Genomic DNA, 13,626 nt, shown 5'->3' on the forward strand with positions numbered 1-13,626 from the left:
GAACGCGCGGCGTGCCGGAGGCGCGCAGGTCTCCCGGCGGAGGAACGCGATCACTTTTGTTCTTGGAAGAAGACAATGGGCGCTAATAAGGATCAGGCTCATTTCCATATCCAGGTATCCGTTGCTGGGCCGTTACACGGTTTCGGGGATATTGTACTTTCGAGGGAGAATGAATTTCAACGCCCGAAACCGTGGGCGCAGGGCGAAGCCAGAAATTAGGGAATGGGACTCGCAACAACGTAAAAGAAAAAAAGGAAATTTTACTGGCGAACGGTGAAAATCCGGCTGCTCGCTAATAAGAACGCTAATTATAAGCTTGAGGCACAAGCACAGTTACTCTAATTTAGATTCCGAAACCGTTAAGAAAGAATTCCAGTGAAAAATGGTAATGGAAGTCGCTGGGTTTCTCTTTTGAAATTAATCCAGCTGATCGGAGCTGCGGAGGGAAACTTTAATCGACTAATAGTGATTGAGCTGATTTAGCGATCTTTTTGAAAACGTCACGGAAAAGCGGTCTTCCTGGAGGCTTTGTTAATGTACACAGAGTAATTTGTTTCCTAGATTTCGGAGAGGAGTGAATACCGTAATACGATAAAGTACTCTGGATTTCGACCGACCGAGGCACACGTGGAGGCATCACGCACGCGAATGTATGCAGGCGGCTGCCTGACGCTGAAAACGAGACAATGGCTGTTAGCTAATAAGGATCAACTTTGCTTGCACAGTCAGAAGTCCATCCTCGTCTTCGACCTCCTCACAAGGTCCCCGAAACCGATCCGCCAGCAAGCTACACTCGGAACACGAAATTCCTACGCTGGCACTCAGCTCGACCGGAATTATCCGCCTTTTGAATCTCCGAGCAGTCGCGTGAAATCACCGTAGCATTAAATTGCTTGAAAACATATGTTTTCCACTGCATACTTCGGCTCCTTTACAAGTCTTATCTCACTTGGTAGTGAAACTCCGCGCGTGAATCTTGATTTTCGTTGCCAATCGATTTCACAGAGAACTGTTCCGAGTATTCGTCAACGGCGATGAAAAGCAGTAAACTTCACTCGGTGCCCATATCTAGGTACTCTACAAGTATCCAAAGCATCGTCGAGACACCAACGGAACCACACTCGCCTCCGTTCCAACACGATCACTCCAGTGGAACCCTGAACACCGTCGGAACGACGACGAGGTCCTCCATTAATCGAAATCTTCACCAGAATCCACCAACCGGCGACGATAATACGTATAATCGCCGTCTACACAGTCACTGATCAGCAACGCGCGGGCTCCTCTTCTCGCATCGCGTGGCTCGGCACAAGAACACCATTGTTCCTCGGCCATCGCCATACCGGTTTCACGGCCCGCGTCGAATCCGGCATTATCGCTTGCGGAGGAAGGAAATGATACGCACCTCGAAGTAGGATCCGTCGCCGATCGATCGGTTCTCGGAGGACGCGTCTGTGTCGGACAGATCGGCTCTGGCTGGATCCTCGTAGTACCGCGATCTCGTGGCTCTGTAGCGTCTCGAGCGGTCCGAGAGCGTCGAACGAGCCGACTGACCCGGGGATTCCCTTCCAGAACCCCGCGAGTGTCTGCGGCTGAGTCGTGGCTGCTTCGTGACTGGCTCCTCGTCGCTGTCGCTACTGCACCGGTAAGGCACTACGCTCTGAAACACCGAATCGCCCTATCACTTTATCTGATAATCCTCTCCACCGCGCCAAGCCAGTCAGTAGCGTAGACCGGCCGACGATATCGGGAATAGGTAAGTCGGCTGCTCTATGTTTGCTCAGGGCACTGTACTGACATGACGGCCGTAGAGAGCAACAGTTGAGGAGTTTGCTTTGGAAGAGGGGATTTTGCGTTGGGTGTGGAATTAGGGATGGCTCGAAACGGAGTAGTGAGTTTGTTTTGCGATAGCTTGGGTTTCCCGCGGGTTCGTATGAACACTGACAGGGGAACATCCCGAAACCGAACATTTAAAAAATTCTGAAACTCTGTGAATATGGAGGGAAGTTTCTACTGAATATAACGCAGTTTTTGTTTGTTGCCCAAATTCACTCTAAGGGGGTGTAATCAGGGCTTGTATAGGTTTCGAAAATAACTGTTTCAAAGTGTTATATAAAGGTTCTGACTGAAAGAGTTATGAAGAACCTTTATTGAGGAATAATCGGTATAAAGAACCTAAATATCAGACTATATAAGTATAAGTTACGGTTCCTATGTAGCTCTATATCTTTTATTTTTTAGGTTCTATAACTTTTATTTTTTAGGTTCTATAACTTTTATTTTTTAGGTTCTATAACTTTTATTTTTTAGGGTCTATATAAGTTGCAAAGCGGTTATAGAACCGATTCTTGTAACCATTGTACAGAATTTTACAGTAAGTTAGGTTAGTCCGAATAAAGGTCCTTCATAATTCTTTCAAGAACCGAAATCTTTATAATAACGGTTTCAAGCCCTGGGTGTAATTGATCACTGAAAATCCAGTTATTTTCCGAATTTGTGTTATAACTCGTGAATTGTAAAATAATTTTTTTACCAAATGACAGATCTAGTTAAAAGAAGTAACTTTTGTCTTGAAACTTTTTTTCTATCTCTTACAGTCTGCGAGTTATAACACAAAATCGGAAAATAGCCGAATTTTCAGGAGTTAATTTCACCCCCTGCGAGTGAATTTGGGCAGCAAACAAAAATTGCGTTGTAATCCAAAGGAAATCCCCTACATATTCACAAAGTTTCAGAATTCTTTGAATTTTCGGGTTCGGGATCTTGCCTTGTGAGTGGCGCAAGGTTTTTGGAAATGCCCCTGCAAGTCGGTCAGAAAGTTTTGCTCAACACTATTCCTACCTACCTATTCCGGTCAAATGACCGTTTTTAAAATTTCCATTAGAATTTTCTATATACAACGTAATTGAATCGCCTTTAAACTTCGCGACTTTTCCTCAAATATACGTATGTACATGATATACTTCTGAAGAAAAGAAACTATATTTTTATACTGTCAAATTGGCTATTATCTTCGTTTTATGTTAAAAAATATAAGTTGTGCTAAAGACCGGTCGCGGTAGGAATAGGTATACGTGAAGTGTCGGTAGGAATAGTGTTAACTGGTCCTGAGTAAATATTACGGGCACTTGAACAATAATTTTATATAGACGTGGATTGAAACTGTGCGCAGCGTGCAAGTTCCAAATTAAACTAGGATTTTCTGACAGCTGTATTTTATACATCGAGTGAAAGTTTGATTTTTGGTGTACAGTAGGAGTAACTTAAATTCTTAAGAGTGCGGGTGTCAATTGTGACTGAATACTATTTCCTTTGTGATAGATATAAGAGATAAATATTATTATGTGGAAGATTGGTACGTGTCGAGCCGTTCTACAGTGAAAAAGAGATGAAACCTTGCAGTACAATAAACTCACTTCGGTAGCAATAACTTTTTGCCGCCGAGTGCCGTCGATAGGTTCGTAAACCGAAGCTACGGTGGCAAGAAATTCGGCCTCGACAAAAATTAGAGCGGCGTGTATCCACGGACCGCGAAACGATTTTTACGCGCCTTTATTCTTATTCTCGGTTCAACTAATTTTACTTTGGCACCGATCCAGCCAACGTTTTTCCCGCGATTTCGTACCAAACGCCGCTTCCTACTTCTATGTTCTCCGAAAATTCGAGCCCAGCACGTACGCGAGCAGAAAGAGTGACCGAAGAAACTTAGATTTTCAAAATTCACGAAAAAAAAATCAAGAAACATAAATGTCTGTATAGCAGGTGCGTTTTTAATGTATCGTCCACAATGTTGAATTGGCCATTTGATTTCTTTTTCGTGAATTTTGAAAATCTAAGTTCAAATTCGTTATTAGCAGTCAGCAAACCCCTGGAAATAATTGTTTTCACTTCTTTCACCTCTCATATCTTAGAATCTAATTGTCACCACAACTTGAAAATTTATCGGGATTGATGTCTCATCATAAGCTATCATTTTTCACAAAATTCAGTTAAAAAATCGTGGGACCAAAAAGGGGCTTAAAAAGGCCTCATTTTGGGGTCGCTCTTTCCGCTGGCTACGCGCCTCAAAATATTAAACCACCACAACAGAGAACAAACTTCCAAATCTTTTACACTTTCCATCGCGAATCCATTGAATTTAAACATTTCGCTAAAGTATTCCTCCGTTCAACTTTCTTCGGTACCAAACCGATCTTCCTACCACGCACGAGTAATCTATGTATCTTAAATTTTGCAACTTTCCTCGATACTAAACCAATCTTCCTACCACGCGCGAGCAATCGTTACACCTTTCATCCGCAACTTTCTTCGTCACAAACCGACCTTCCTCCCACACGCTTCGTGATCCTCCCGAGTCCCTGCATAGCAATTAAATCGGAGTAAAAGCGAATATCGCGAAGCACGCCGCGCCGATCTCCTTGCGCGAGAGATACAAGGATCGAAGGCAATAGCTGGTGCTCGTTTAATTGAAGCCCGGGATCGTGAAACCCACGGGATGGGCGACAACTGCTCCGGTTGTCGAAGACAGTGGCGGCCCAAAGCTACGCCACTGGAGGCAGGCGTGGGCAAACGACACAACGTGACTAACGAAAGATGCTCGATGGACGCGGCTGATATGCCCCGGTATATAAGAGTACTCGAGTATATCGGGCGACGAATAAATGCAAGATTAATGGCCGATTTCACCCGAGCCGCGACTAAATTTAGAAACCACGATTTATACGATTAACTGTATACTTTGAATGGTGAAATTGTCGAAGCATCGATCTAGCCCGTGCGTTAATTAGACGCGCGGGGAACCCGCGTTCGTTTCTTCTGTCCGGGGTTTCCAGCGGATTAAAATGATCGAGATAATTGGGGATAACGTGAGCACCGGACGAGGCTTGCGTTAGAAGGTAACGCGGTGGTAAGTTATTGCCACAAACTGTGCTTAGGAGCGAGTACTCGATAAGAGTCTACATCGCGCAAATGATCCCGTTTTACGGGTTGATCTTCTTAAGGGGTTAACTTAATTGACGGTCAAAGCCGAGTGAAAGGCGTGGCCGCGAGTGGAGTCGATAACAATCGCTGCGTTTGCTTAAATCAGTTTAAACAGGGTGGTATCGCTTACGATCATAATCTGTAAGTAACGTGCAAACTTTCTACGACGCAAAGAACACTTTGGCACACAAAGGAACGATTTTGATGGGATAATTGTTTAGCTACTGGCGTAATGGGGTGTTATGCACTTCTGTCGGAGTCTCAAAGAGGAATAAAACGAAGCAGAATCAATTACTGCAATTAGTTATCGTCGGATAGCTGTTAAACTAGTTTGGAAGTAAATGCAACATTGAAATCGAGCGTCACCTGATACTGGCGCACTGGGACATTTTTAATGATAATATCTTGATAGAACCTTGTTCTGGTTAATGGATAATCTTCAACCTGGGCGAGTAAAATTGTTATAAATTTAGTACCTATCAAGAATGTGCGTTTGGATAATCAAGTATCGTTTCGATTTTCTCTGCTTCTGTGTAATAAGAAACTATTGAGATTGGAAATGGGTGTTAACTGATAGAAACCCACCACCACAGGTTACCAAAGAGAACTACAAAATTCGTTGCTGAACCGAACCTGTTAAATATATCTCAGCTCTAATCGAGATCTTCCTTCCTTCATTTAACTCCGTGACACGGCACGATTCTAAATCTTGCTCGATGCGTAATTCAATTTGCGATACTTGCAGAGCAAACACAAACCTTAATGAATCTCGCGCAGAAAGGAATGAAAATACACGCAGCGGCTTCGGTTAGAAAATAATAATTGGGAGCATGCAGTTGCCTGTCTACTCTCACAAATTCCATCGCGATCTTTACTTTTAGCTTCACGTCCCCACCGAATCGCACAGAGGAGAAAAGTATCGATCTAACCCTGCCTCCGTTCGATTCTGCAGCTTCTTTGGGTCATCCTGCGGAAAAGGGCAATCAACCGTCGACGTGGAAACGGACTCACATGCAGCAAATGTTACTGTCTTCCCGCGTGGAATCGTTGGAACTTTTCGTCCCCGATTCCTTGAATTGAGCAATAACCTTAATGCGAAATATTGAGTATGAAAGGAAAGCGTGAATGCGCGCGAAGTCCGTTGCAGATTGTGCGACTTCTCGGGCGAAGAAAACAAATGCACGTTTCGCGAACAATAAACAATAAACCATCTCGCAACCATCAATCAATGGTATTGGCTTCGAGAAATGCGAAGTATCGTAAATCAATCAGACAGATTAATCCCTTTGATGTTGGAACTTCGGAGCTTAGCTTATACTGCGTGCAGATGTAATCAATTAGGAGAAATTAAATTAACCCTTTGCACTCTGAATATTCCTACCACACGGAGTGAAATTCAAACTCCGTAAAATTGGGAGAATTCGTGATTCATAGAATTAAATACAGTCACCCACGAAATTGTTCGTACACTGTTTAAAATCGCATAACTTTTTTAAAATTGGTCCAAACCACTCGAGTTTCTTTGACAAACTAAAAGCATTAGTTTACTAGATGACGTGCTACGTCGTTTTAAAAAAGAATGCAGTTGGACGGGATAGCAAAGAAAATAGCGAAGGTCGTTTTTTCAATTTTTTATCTTAGCCTGAAACTTTTAAAAATCCCGTTTGTAGATTTAGGTAAGTTGTATACATGCTGAAAATTTCATCAAAATCGGTTAACGTTGCTCTGAGCTACAAACGCTTAAAGATTCCCGAAAAAAATTCCCAAAATCAGCGATTTTCGATCGTATTCTGCGATCTTTAAACTTTGTAGCTCAGAGCAACGTTAGCCGATTTTGTTGAAATTTGACGCATGTATATAACTTGCTTCAATCTACAAACGAGATTTTTGAATTTATATTACAAGCTCAGAAAAAAAGTTTAAAAAACGACCTGTTCTATTTTCTTACGCTATTCCGACCAATTGCAATTTTTCAACCGCACATCATCTAGTCAACTAATGCTTCTAGCTTGTAAAAAAAACTCAAGTCGTTTGGACCAATTTTAACAAAGTTACGCGTTTCTAATAAGCGTGCAAACACTTTCGTAAGAGACTGTAAATAAAGTCTGACACCACTGTACCATATTTTACCCTATTCCATACTCCTGCACCTAATAAGTAAACAATTCAGCGAAAGATATAAACTACCTCGGCGGGCGAATAATTATAAGCATAAACTGTTTAAAAATCAACAGAATTCACAAACGTTACGCAAAACTAACTACCACATTTGCCAGCAATTCGAAAAGCACAAAATTCGACTTAAAACTCACTGTCTCTGCCAAAACTTTCTACTCTCCTCGTTCGTGTCCTATTTACCATAAAGAATACGCCCTATTCGAGAACCCTTTCTATTGAATCTTTCACAGAAAACAGCCAGGAACGCATTGAACCGCAGTACTGGAGGAAAAACTTCCTCGAACCCGCCCAGGAACGTATTCGAACGCACTTATGCAATCATCGCCCTCGAGTTTCTCGGAATGATATCCAGGCCGACGGGCTGGCAAGTTTGAATAAAGTTCAGCACGATCAGCGGGCCAGAACGGTATCGATACGAAGGTGTTGCTCGAAAAGGAAAAGTAAATCACTCACGCGCATGTGGCCGAGGCAATTACGACGGCCCCTGGAACCGAGCACCAGTTTTCCGTAAATCGTTTGAACCATCGTCTAAGGCCACTGTCCACTACCTCACTGCCCTGTGCTCCGAGCTCGACTGACACCGATACCGAACCTCGACCGAGGATTCGGCGCTTCGGCAACCTGTCGACGTGGGGTGGGCTAGCACCAACCCGATGGTGGGCTACCTGCTCGCAATCTGCCGCACAAAAGGTATCGTGTCCTTTGGCGGGTACTGGGTGGGGGATAATGAAGGTAAGGGAGCCACTAAGGGGAAATGAAACGAGGTTCGCTGTCTCTTTCAGAAAATTCGCGCGACTTCCTGGTTAAGGGGGTAGGTTACCCTGAAAATTTTCGGAAATTGGTCTTTGGGATGTTTGCATAATCCGCTAGCTACATCTTTTCTACGTGTTTTAAGCGCAACCGGGCCGCGAATTTTAAAAATTGAAGGAATCACTGTTTCAGAATCTACGTTTCCCAAAACGGTGAACATAAAATCTCCAAAACCGCTCGAACGATTTGAATGAAAATTTACAGGGAGCTGCGGGAAACTATTCTCCTCCATGTACTGCAAGCACAATTTCAATATAAATTCTTTAAAATAAGATAGAAAATATTTGTCCTGCAAAAAGGATAAAATCAGAAATATCAACATAAAAATTGTATTAATTTGTTTATCGAAATTTTGCGTCCTGCGCAAGATGGAGACTGTCTTACAGATTATAAAAATGCCTTTACTTTGTATTTTAGGTAATTCACCTGCCCGGAATCGCGTTCACCATCGAACGGTGCATCGCGTACACGCTCTCACATTTATATTTACAACTCTTTTTCCTATAAATACATTCACAATTTTATTTTTGCGCGTTAAAGTCAACGAAATGACGCTTCAAAAATTAAAACAGAAATTATCTCTATATTCATTTATTACTTCAGAATATGCGTTTGAGGAAGGGCCTGATTTAGGCTGTTGAGGGTAACCTACCCCCTTAATGAAGAAATGATAAATACGCAAGTGCCAACATTGAAAATCGCCAGTAGGTATTTTCTTTTCAACCACAGCGACGTTGGTAGATATATAATTACGACCTCAGCTCTATCTTGAGCCACAAATAAATTATTCCAGCGCATACAGTTTTACCACTGTATTGAGCTGGGAATTCCCATCCTTTTCCACTGAAAGAGTAATGATTTTACCAGGCACCACAAGGTTGAAACTGATAGGGTGATGAAATTTTTAGAATAGAACGTTTAAGAGACTCGGGTCACTGTTATTAATAACGTCACAGGTAATGCGTGTTGCCGGTGAAACGTTAAGGAATAGACGTGACGCGAGACTGATTAAAAAAAGCGTGCTGAAAACAATCCCGGCACGTCTATTATAATCTCCAAGTCACGAATGTTTTCTAAAGTCTCGCTTGCTCCGTTCAGCGCGGTATTGCTTGAATAAACTGCGACTGCCGGTGGTGGTTTGACCATGAACTACACCTTGTTCTTCGCTATTTAGAACCTCCACTTTCGCCTTTCCTCGCGAGCGTTTCCTCGCGAAAGGAGCGTGTCACTATCCCCGTGTCAGAAGATCAACGAAGACAGATAAACGAGGACTCGTTTGGGCACTTCGCGCGTTAGGAAAAAAGTCCACCTCCTCGGGCGTTATTCCTTTTTACACCCCTGGAACAGTTTCCGCAAAGTGATCGCAAAGCTAGCGAATTTTCCACGATCTAGAAGCAAATGAGATAAAAAAATATCTCACCGTCTATTAAAAATCTACGTTCGTTCCACTTCTAGCCGAATCCCTAATAAATTGCCGCTTCCATTTCAACCACAAGCTGGGAAAACTTTTACCCGATTCGTTACGGAGTAAATTTTTCGCTAACATACTTTTGGTCCGTGGATTCGCATCTGCCGATCGTTTACGACTGTCATAAACGCAAGGAAGTGCAGGAGAGCATGCGAGAGTAAAATCGATGCAGCGCTGCTCGATTTAGAGGAAGCCGAACGACGCTCCGCGATTCGCGTGTGGTTCAGAGACTTGATCGGAAAATAATCGTCTACCGTTACAGGTCCGAGGATTCACAGTGCACACGGTCATTACGAATAGTAATCATACCTGAGCCATCCCGTACCTGGGAGGTTGAAAGGTTCGCCGTGGTTTGTGGCAGGTAGCCCATTGTAATAAAACAAGGTCGACTTTCAGTCTTAACCGATCAATGGCGAACTATTTAGAAACTGGCGTGCTTAAGCATCATGGCATTGCTTTCTTCAAAGCGCCTTCATTTCCCTCAGGTCGCACGAAGCGAGGATAATGAAGGGAGAAGGTCGTAAACGCATCCCTTTCGGGCATTGTGGAGTTTCAAACGGCGATTCCCCAGTTTCAAAAGGCAATGAAATCCTGTAGTAAAACTTTGCTCGTGTGCAGGAACAATACCAGCTATCATATATTTTATGAAGCTCTGTGTAATTATTGGTGCCTATGACGTTCGTAGAATGTCCCCTTTTAAATTAGTAACCCATCGCTGACCGGAGTTAATACAAAGAGAGATAAAGTTCGATTTAATATTCCCAAAGCCAACGTTATCTACGCAGCCTCTGCAGTCGCTCTGAAATCTGACACACTTTCCTCAAGAAAGGTTTCCTAAGCAAGCAAGATCGTATCGGCGCAGCTACAAGCCTCCAGACATCTCTATAGGTACAGATATTTAAACAAGTAAATAATCTATCGAGGATTACAGCGCAGAAGTCGTAACGCAGAAACCACAGTGGTAGCGATCGTTAGACTTGCAAATAAGTAACCGCGCGAGAGCTAAGCGCTGCAATTTAATATCTCCGTGTTCCCCTTGGACAGGGAGGTTAAGTATGTAGACTCGTACCACTAGATACGTGCAATTACGCGACCCTACGCGTGGAGTTTCCATTTGCCTCGGAAAAACCGCCACGCGAGACTCGAAAATCCCAGCCCGAGTGCGCTAAACTTTACGACGTCCACGGTAAACCAATGTTCTTTTAAGCTACCCGCGTCGTAATCCAGCAAAGCACATTTCTCCCCGAGTGTTTATTATATTTCTAGGCTGCCCGTTACGGGGCACGCAAGATGGGACCAGTAATGCCCACCATAATAGCTCGTAAAACTTCGAAATCGTACATCTCGGAACCCCCCCAACGAATAATTAAAGCCCGCGCGTTAATGCAGGTACCCATACATCGAGAATTAATTAGGACGTATTATTATAATTTTCGAGCGGCTCTGATATTAAATCGTGCGTGCCTTCTACGAAATTATCGTTAAAAAAAATTGTCTTCGGCGAAGGTGGTGGAATGGTATCCACGCCCGTTTGCACGCTCTCCTTCGCGATATGGAACAAATCGTAACGCTGACGGAGAGCTTCGGATGCATATTCATGGCAGTAAGCGAATCACTCGGTCAGCTGGCCCCGCAAATCATTCGCGGACACGAAATCATCGGCGCACTCGAAACGCTGGAGGGCGAATTTATCGGCCCGGCAGCTCCGTTTCCCAGGGAGTATCAGGAGCGGTCACGCGACAAGTCGAACCGTGCGCGTATCATATAAATTATAAAACGATACAGTGAAAACGAACTCGAGTGCGCACCGGTGTTACGAGATATGGTCTGTTTGCTGTAAACACGTGGCGGGACTTTCACGCGAATCACAAAGCTACACTTTCGCGAATTATTAATGCCCAGGCTGGGGCTGACGAAAAGCAAAAGTATCGCAAGGGAATTAGCTCCCCGGGCGTGGATCACGCTTTTTAGATGTTCAACGGGTATCTTCTACCTGTTCGCGTTATCTCACGGTGAAAATAATGACGTACGGCCGCTGCGCGCGCCAAATCCGACTGACAAGAACGGCTCGCTCATCGCCAGACGCGCACTTTCGATGATATTTTAGCAGTTTTACGAGGGTCGGTGAAAAAAGTGGCGAGACGCGAGGAAGAAGCTAGAATGTTTTGGTCGTTTCGTGGGAAACGTGATGTTGAAAGTGTGAAGATCGCTTTGCATATCTTGAAGCATCTTACGCCGCGTTTACGCGTGTTTAATGTCCAACTTGGAATATAATTAACTCACCCGTGAAAAATAATTCTACCAGGTAAATTAGTAATGCTTGCATCGCGAAAACGGGACTTCTGTTACAGAACTGTGGAGTTGCTACACATTCCCAAAATTAATCCAGGTTTGTTTCAAGTTTTTACGTCCACGCTAACTAAATTGATTAGGTGATCTTTGGTTAGCTTCACTTGTATTTTTCGTACAAACGCTCGATAAGTCTAAATGAACATGGCTTGCAGTGAAACTCCCGCAGAATATTGCGCTCTCATGTGTAAGCAACACGAGTCGTTGGGCACCCCACATACGAAATGAAGTAATTCTCTACGCGATGGCCCCGTGAAACAGAAAAATGATTACGCACGCGAGTCCCTCGATTTCGAATCAATTAACAGATCGGTGGATAACTTCATTAGTTGCCGATCCAACGCCGCTAATATATCGAACGCGTCGATTACCTGACGATTAAACTGGAATCAATTAGTCAAATGGCTGGTCGCGCTGAAAGCAAGTTCTGATCACATATAAATTACATATAATTATCATGGTCTCTCGTACGTCTATTTTGCAACGTGCAAACATTTCGCGGACAGTCACAGTCGTGCCTTCATTTTCTACGAACAGGACCAAAAGGATGATTTTAACTAACACGATGTTGAACTACGGCAGGAATTAAAATAAAAGTTATCTTCTTACAGAGTTCATAAACAATATAGCCTCTCAAGCCAGGCGATGATTTTCAATTCAAAGCAGTCGGGAGATCCGGAAAGAGGCTTCCCATAAATAACCTTCACCCTTCCATCAGTATCCTCCCCACAAAACAAACCATCATCCCTCGGAAAACTTCAGGCCTACAACCTTCGACTCACGATCGATTATTTATGGGATCATTCTGGTAATCACGCCACAAAATTCGGCAACATTAGGGCTTTTTTTCTCAGTGAATATAATGAATAACAATGTAAAACTTTTTTCATTTGTTAAGCTACTTGTAATGTATACGAAACAATTTTTTAAATACAGTTTTAATTGTGTTTTTTCAATGTTATCTGGAGTTCAAAATCGCGCCTTTGAAAAGAAATAACTCCCTGGCGGGAGTGATTTCAGCTCGCAGACTCATCTGAAACAAAAAAACTAAACTGATTCTTAATCGTTATGAGTACCGCTATCACAGGTGCCAGAATTAGCCACGTAAGTAAAAATTTAACAAAATTGCGCGCATTCAAACTTCAAGTTTCGAAATTTTCCATTCCTGAAGTTTGAATGCGCGCAGTTTTGTTAAATTTTGACTCAAGTGGCTAATTCTGGCACCTGCGATAGCGGTACTCATAAAGATTAAGAATCAGTTTAGTTTTTTTGTTTCAGATGAGTCTGCGAGCTGAAATCACCCCCGCCGTCTTTTCAAAGACGCGATTTTGAACTCCAGATAACACTGAAAAACACAGTTAAAAGTGTATTTAAAAAATTGTTCCCTATACATTACAAGTAGCTTAATAAATGAAAAAAAGATTGACATTGTCAATCATTGTATTCACCGAGAAAAAAAACCTGAATGTTGCCGAATTTTGCGGCGTGATTACCAGAATGACTCCTTAAGTATTAAAACACCCGTTGCATTTGCACAAAATGTGATATTCGGTACAGACTGAATACTCGTCACTGCTTTCAACTGAAAATACCAAGTAAAGTAAAATTCGTTAGACTTCCTCAATACAGCAAGGTTTTTCACAATTATTCTACCCAGAGTAGGTGTCCTAATATTTATGAACGACGGTGTATGTACTTCTCCTGAGGGACGTGGCGCGAGGCGAAAGCTCCGCCTCGCCATTTCCGGGCAAAGAAAGTGGCGTTCTGGTTTTTGAAAGTTTTACTGCCCGCCCGGCTGAATACGGTCGGCCCGACCTGCGGAGGAAGCTGTGAAAAGTCCA

The 13,626-nt window shown here is 43.1% G+C and overlaps 1 protein-coding gene across 4 annotated transcripts in view; it reads right to left on the reverse strand.

The window, feature by feature from the left end:
- Window positions 1-13,626, reverse strand: part of LOC143378583 (klarsicht protein) — a 147,221-nt gene that overhangs the window by 57,973 nt on the left and 75,622 nt on the right. For 3 of the 4 annotated variants that reach the window (XM_076830401.1, XM_076830402.1, XM_076830403.1), the window contains exon 8: window positions 1,406-1,660. In XM_076830401.1, the coding sequence (XP_076686516.1) occupies window positions 1,406-1,660 (255 nt within the window). Of the gene's footprint in view, window positions 1-1,405; window positions 1,661-7,611; window positions 7,718-13,626 lie in introns of those variants that run through there. The other variant, XM_076830404.1, reaches the window with a different exon arrangement.

This window comes from Andrena cerasifolii, chromosome 2 (genome assembly GCF_050908995.1).
Source record: "Andrena cerasifolii isolate SP2316 chromosome 2, iyAndCera1_principal, whole genome shotgun sequence".
Taxonomy (NCBI): domain Eukaryota; kingdom Metazoa; phylum Arthropoda; class Insecta; order Hymenoptera; family Andrenidae; genus Andrena; species Andrena cerasifolii.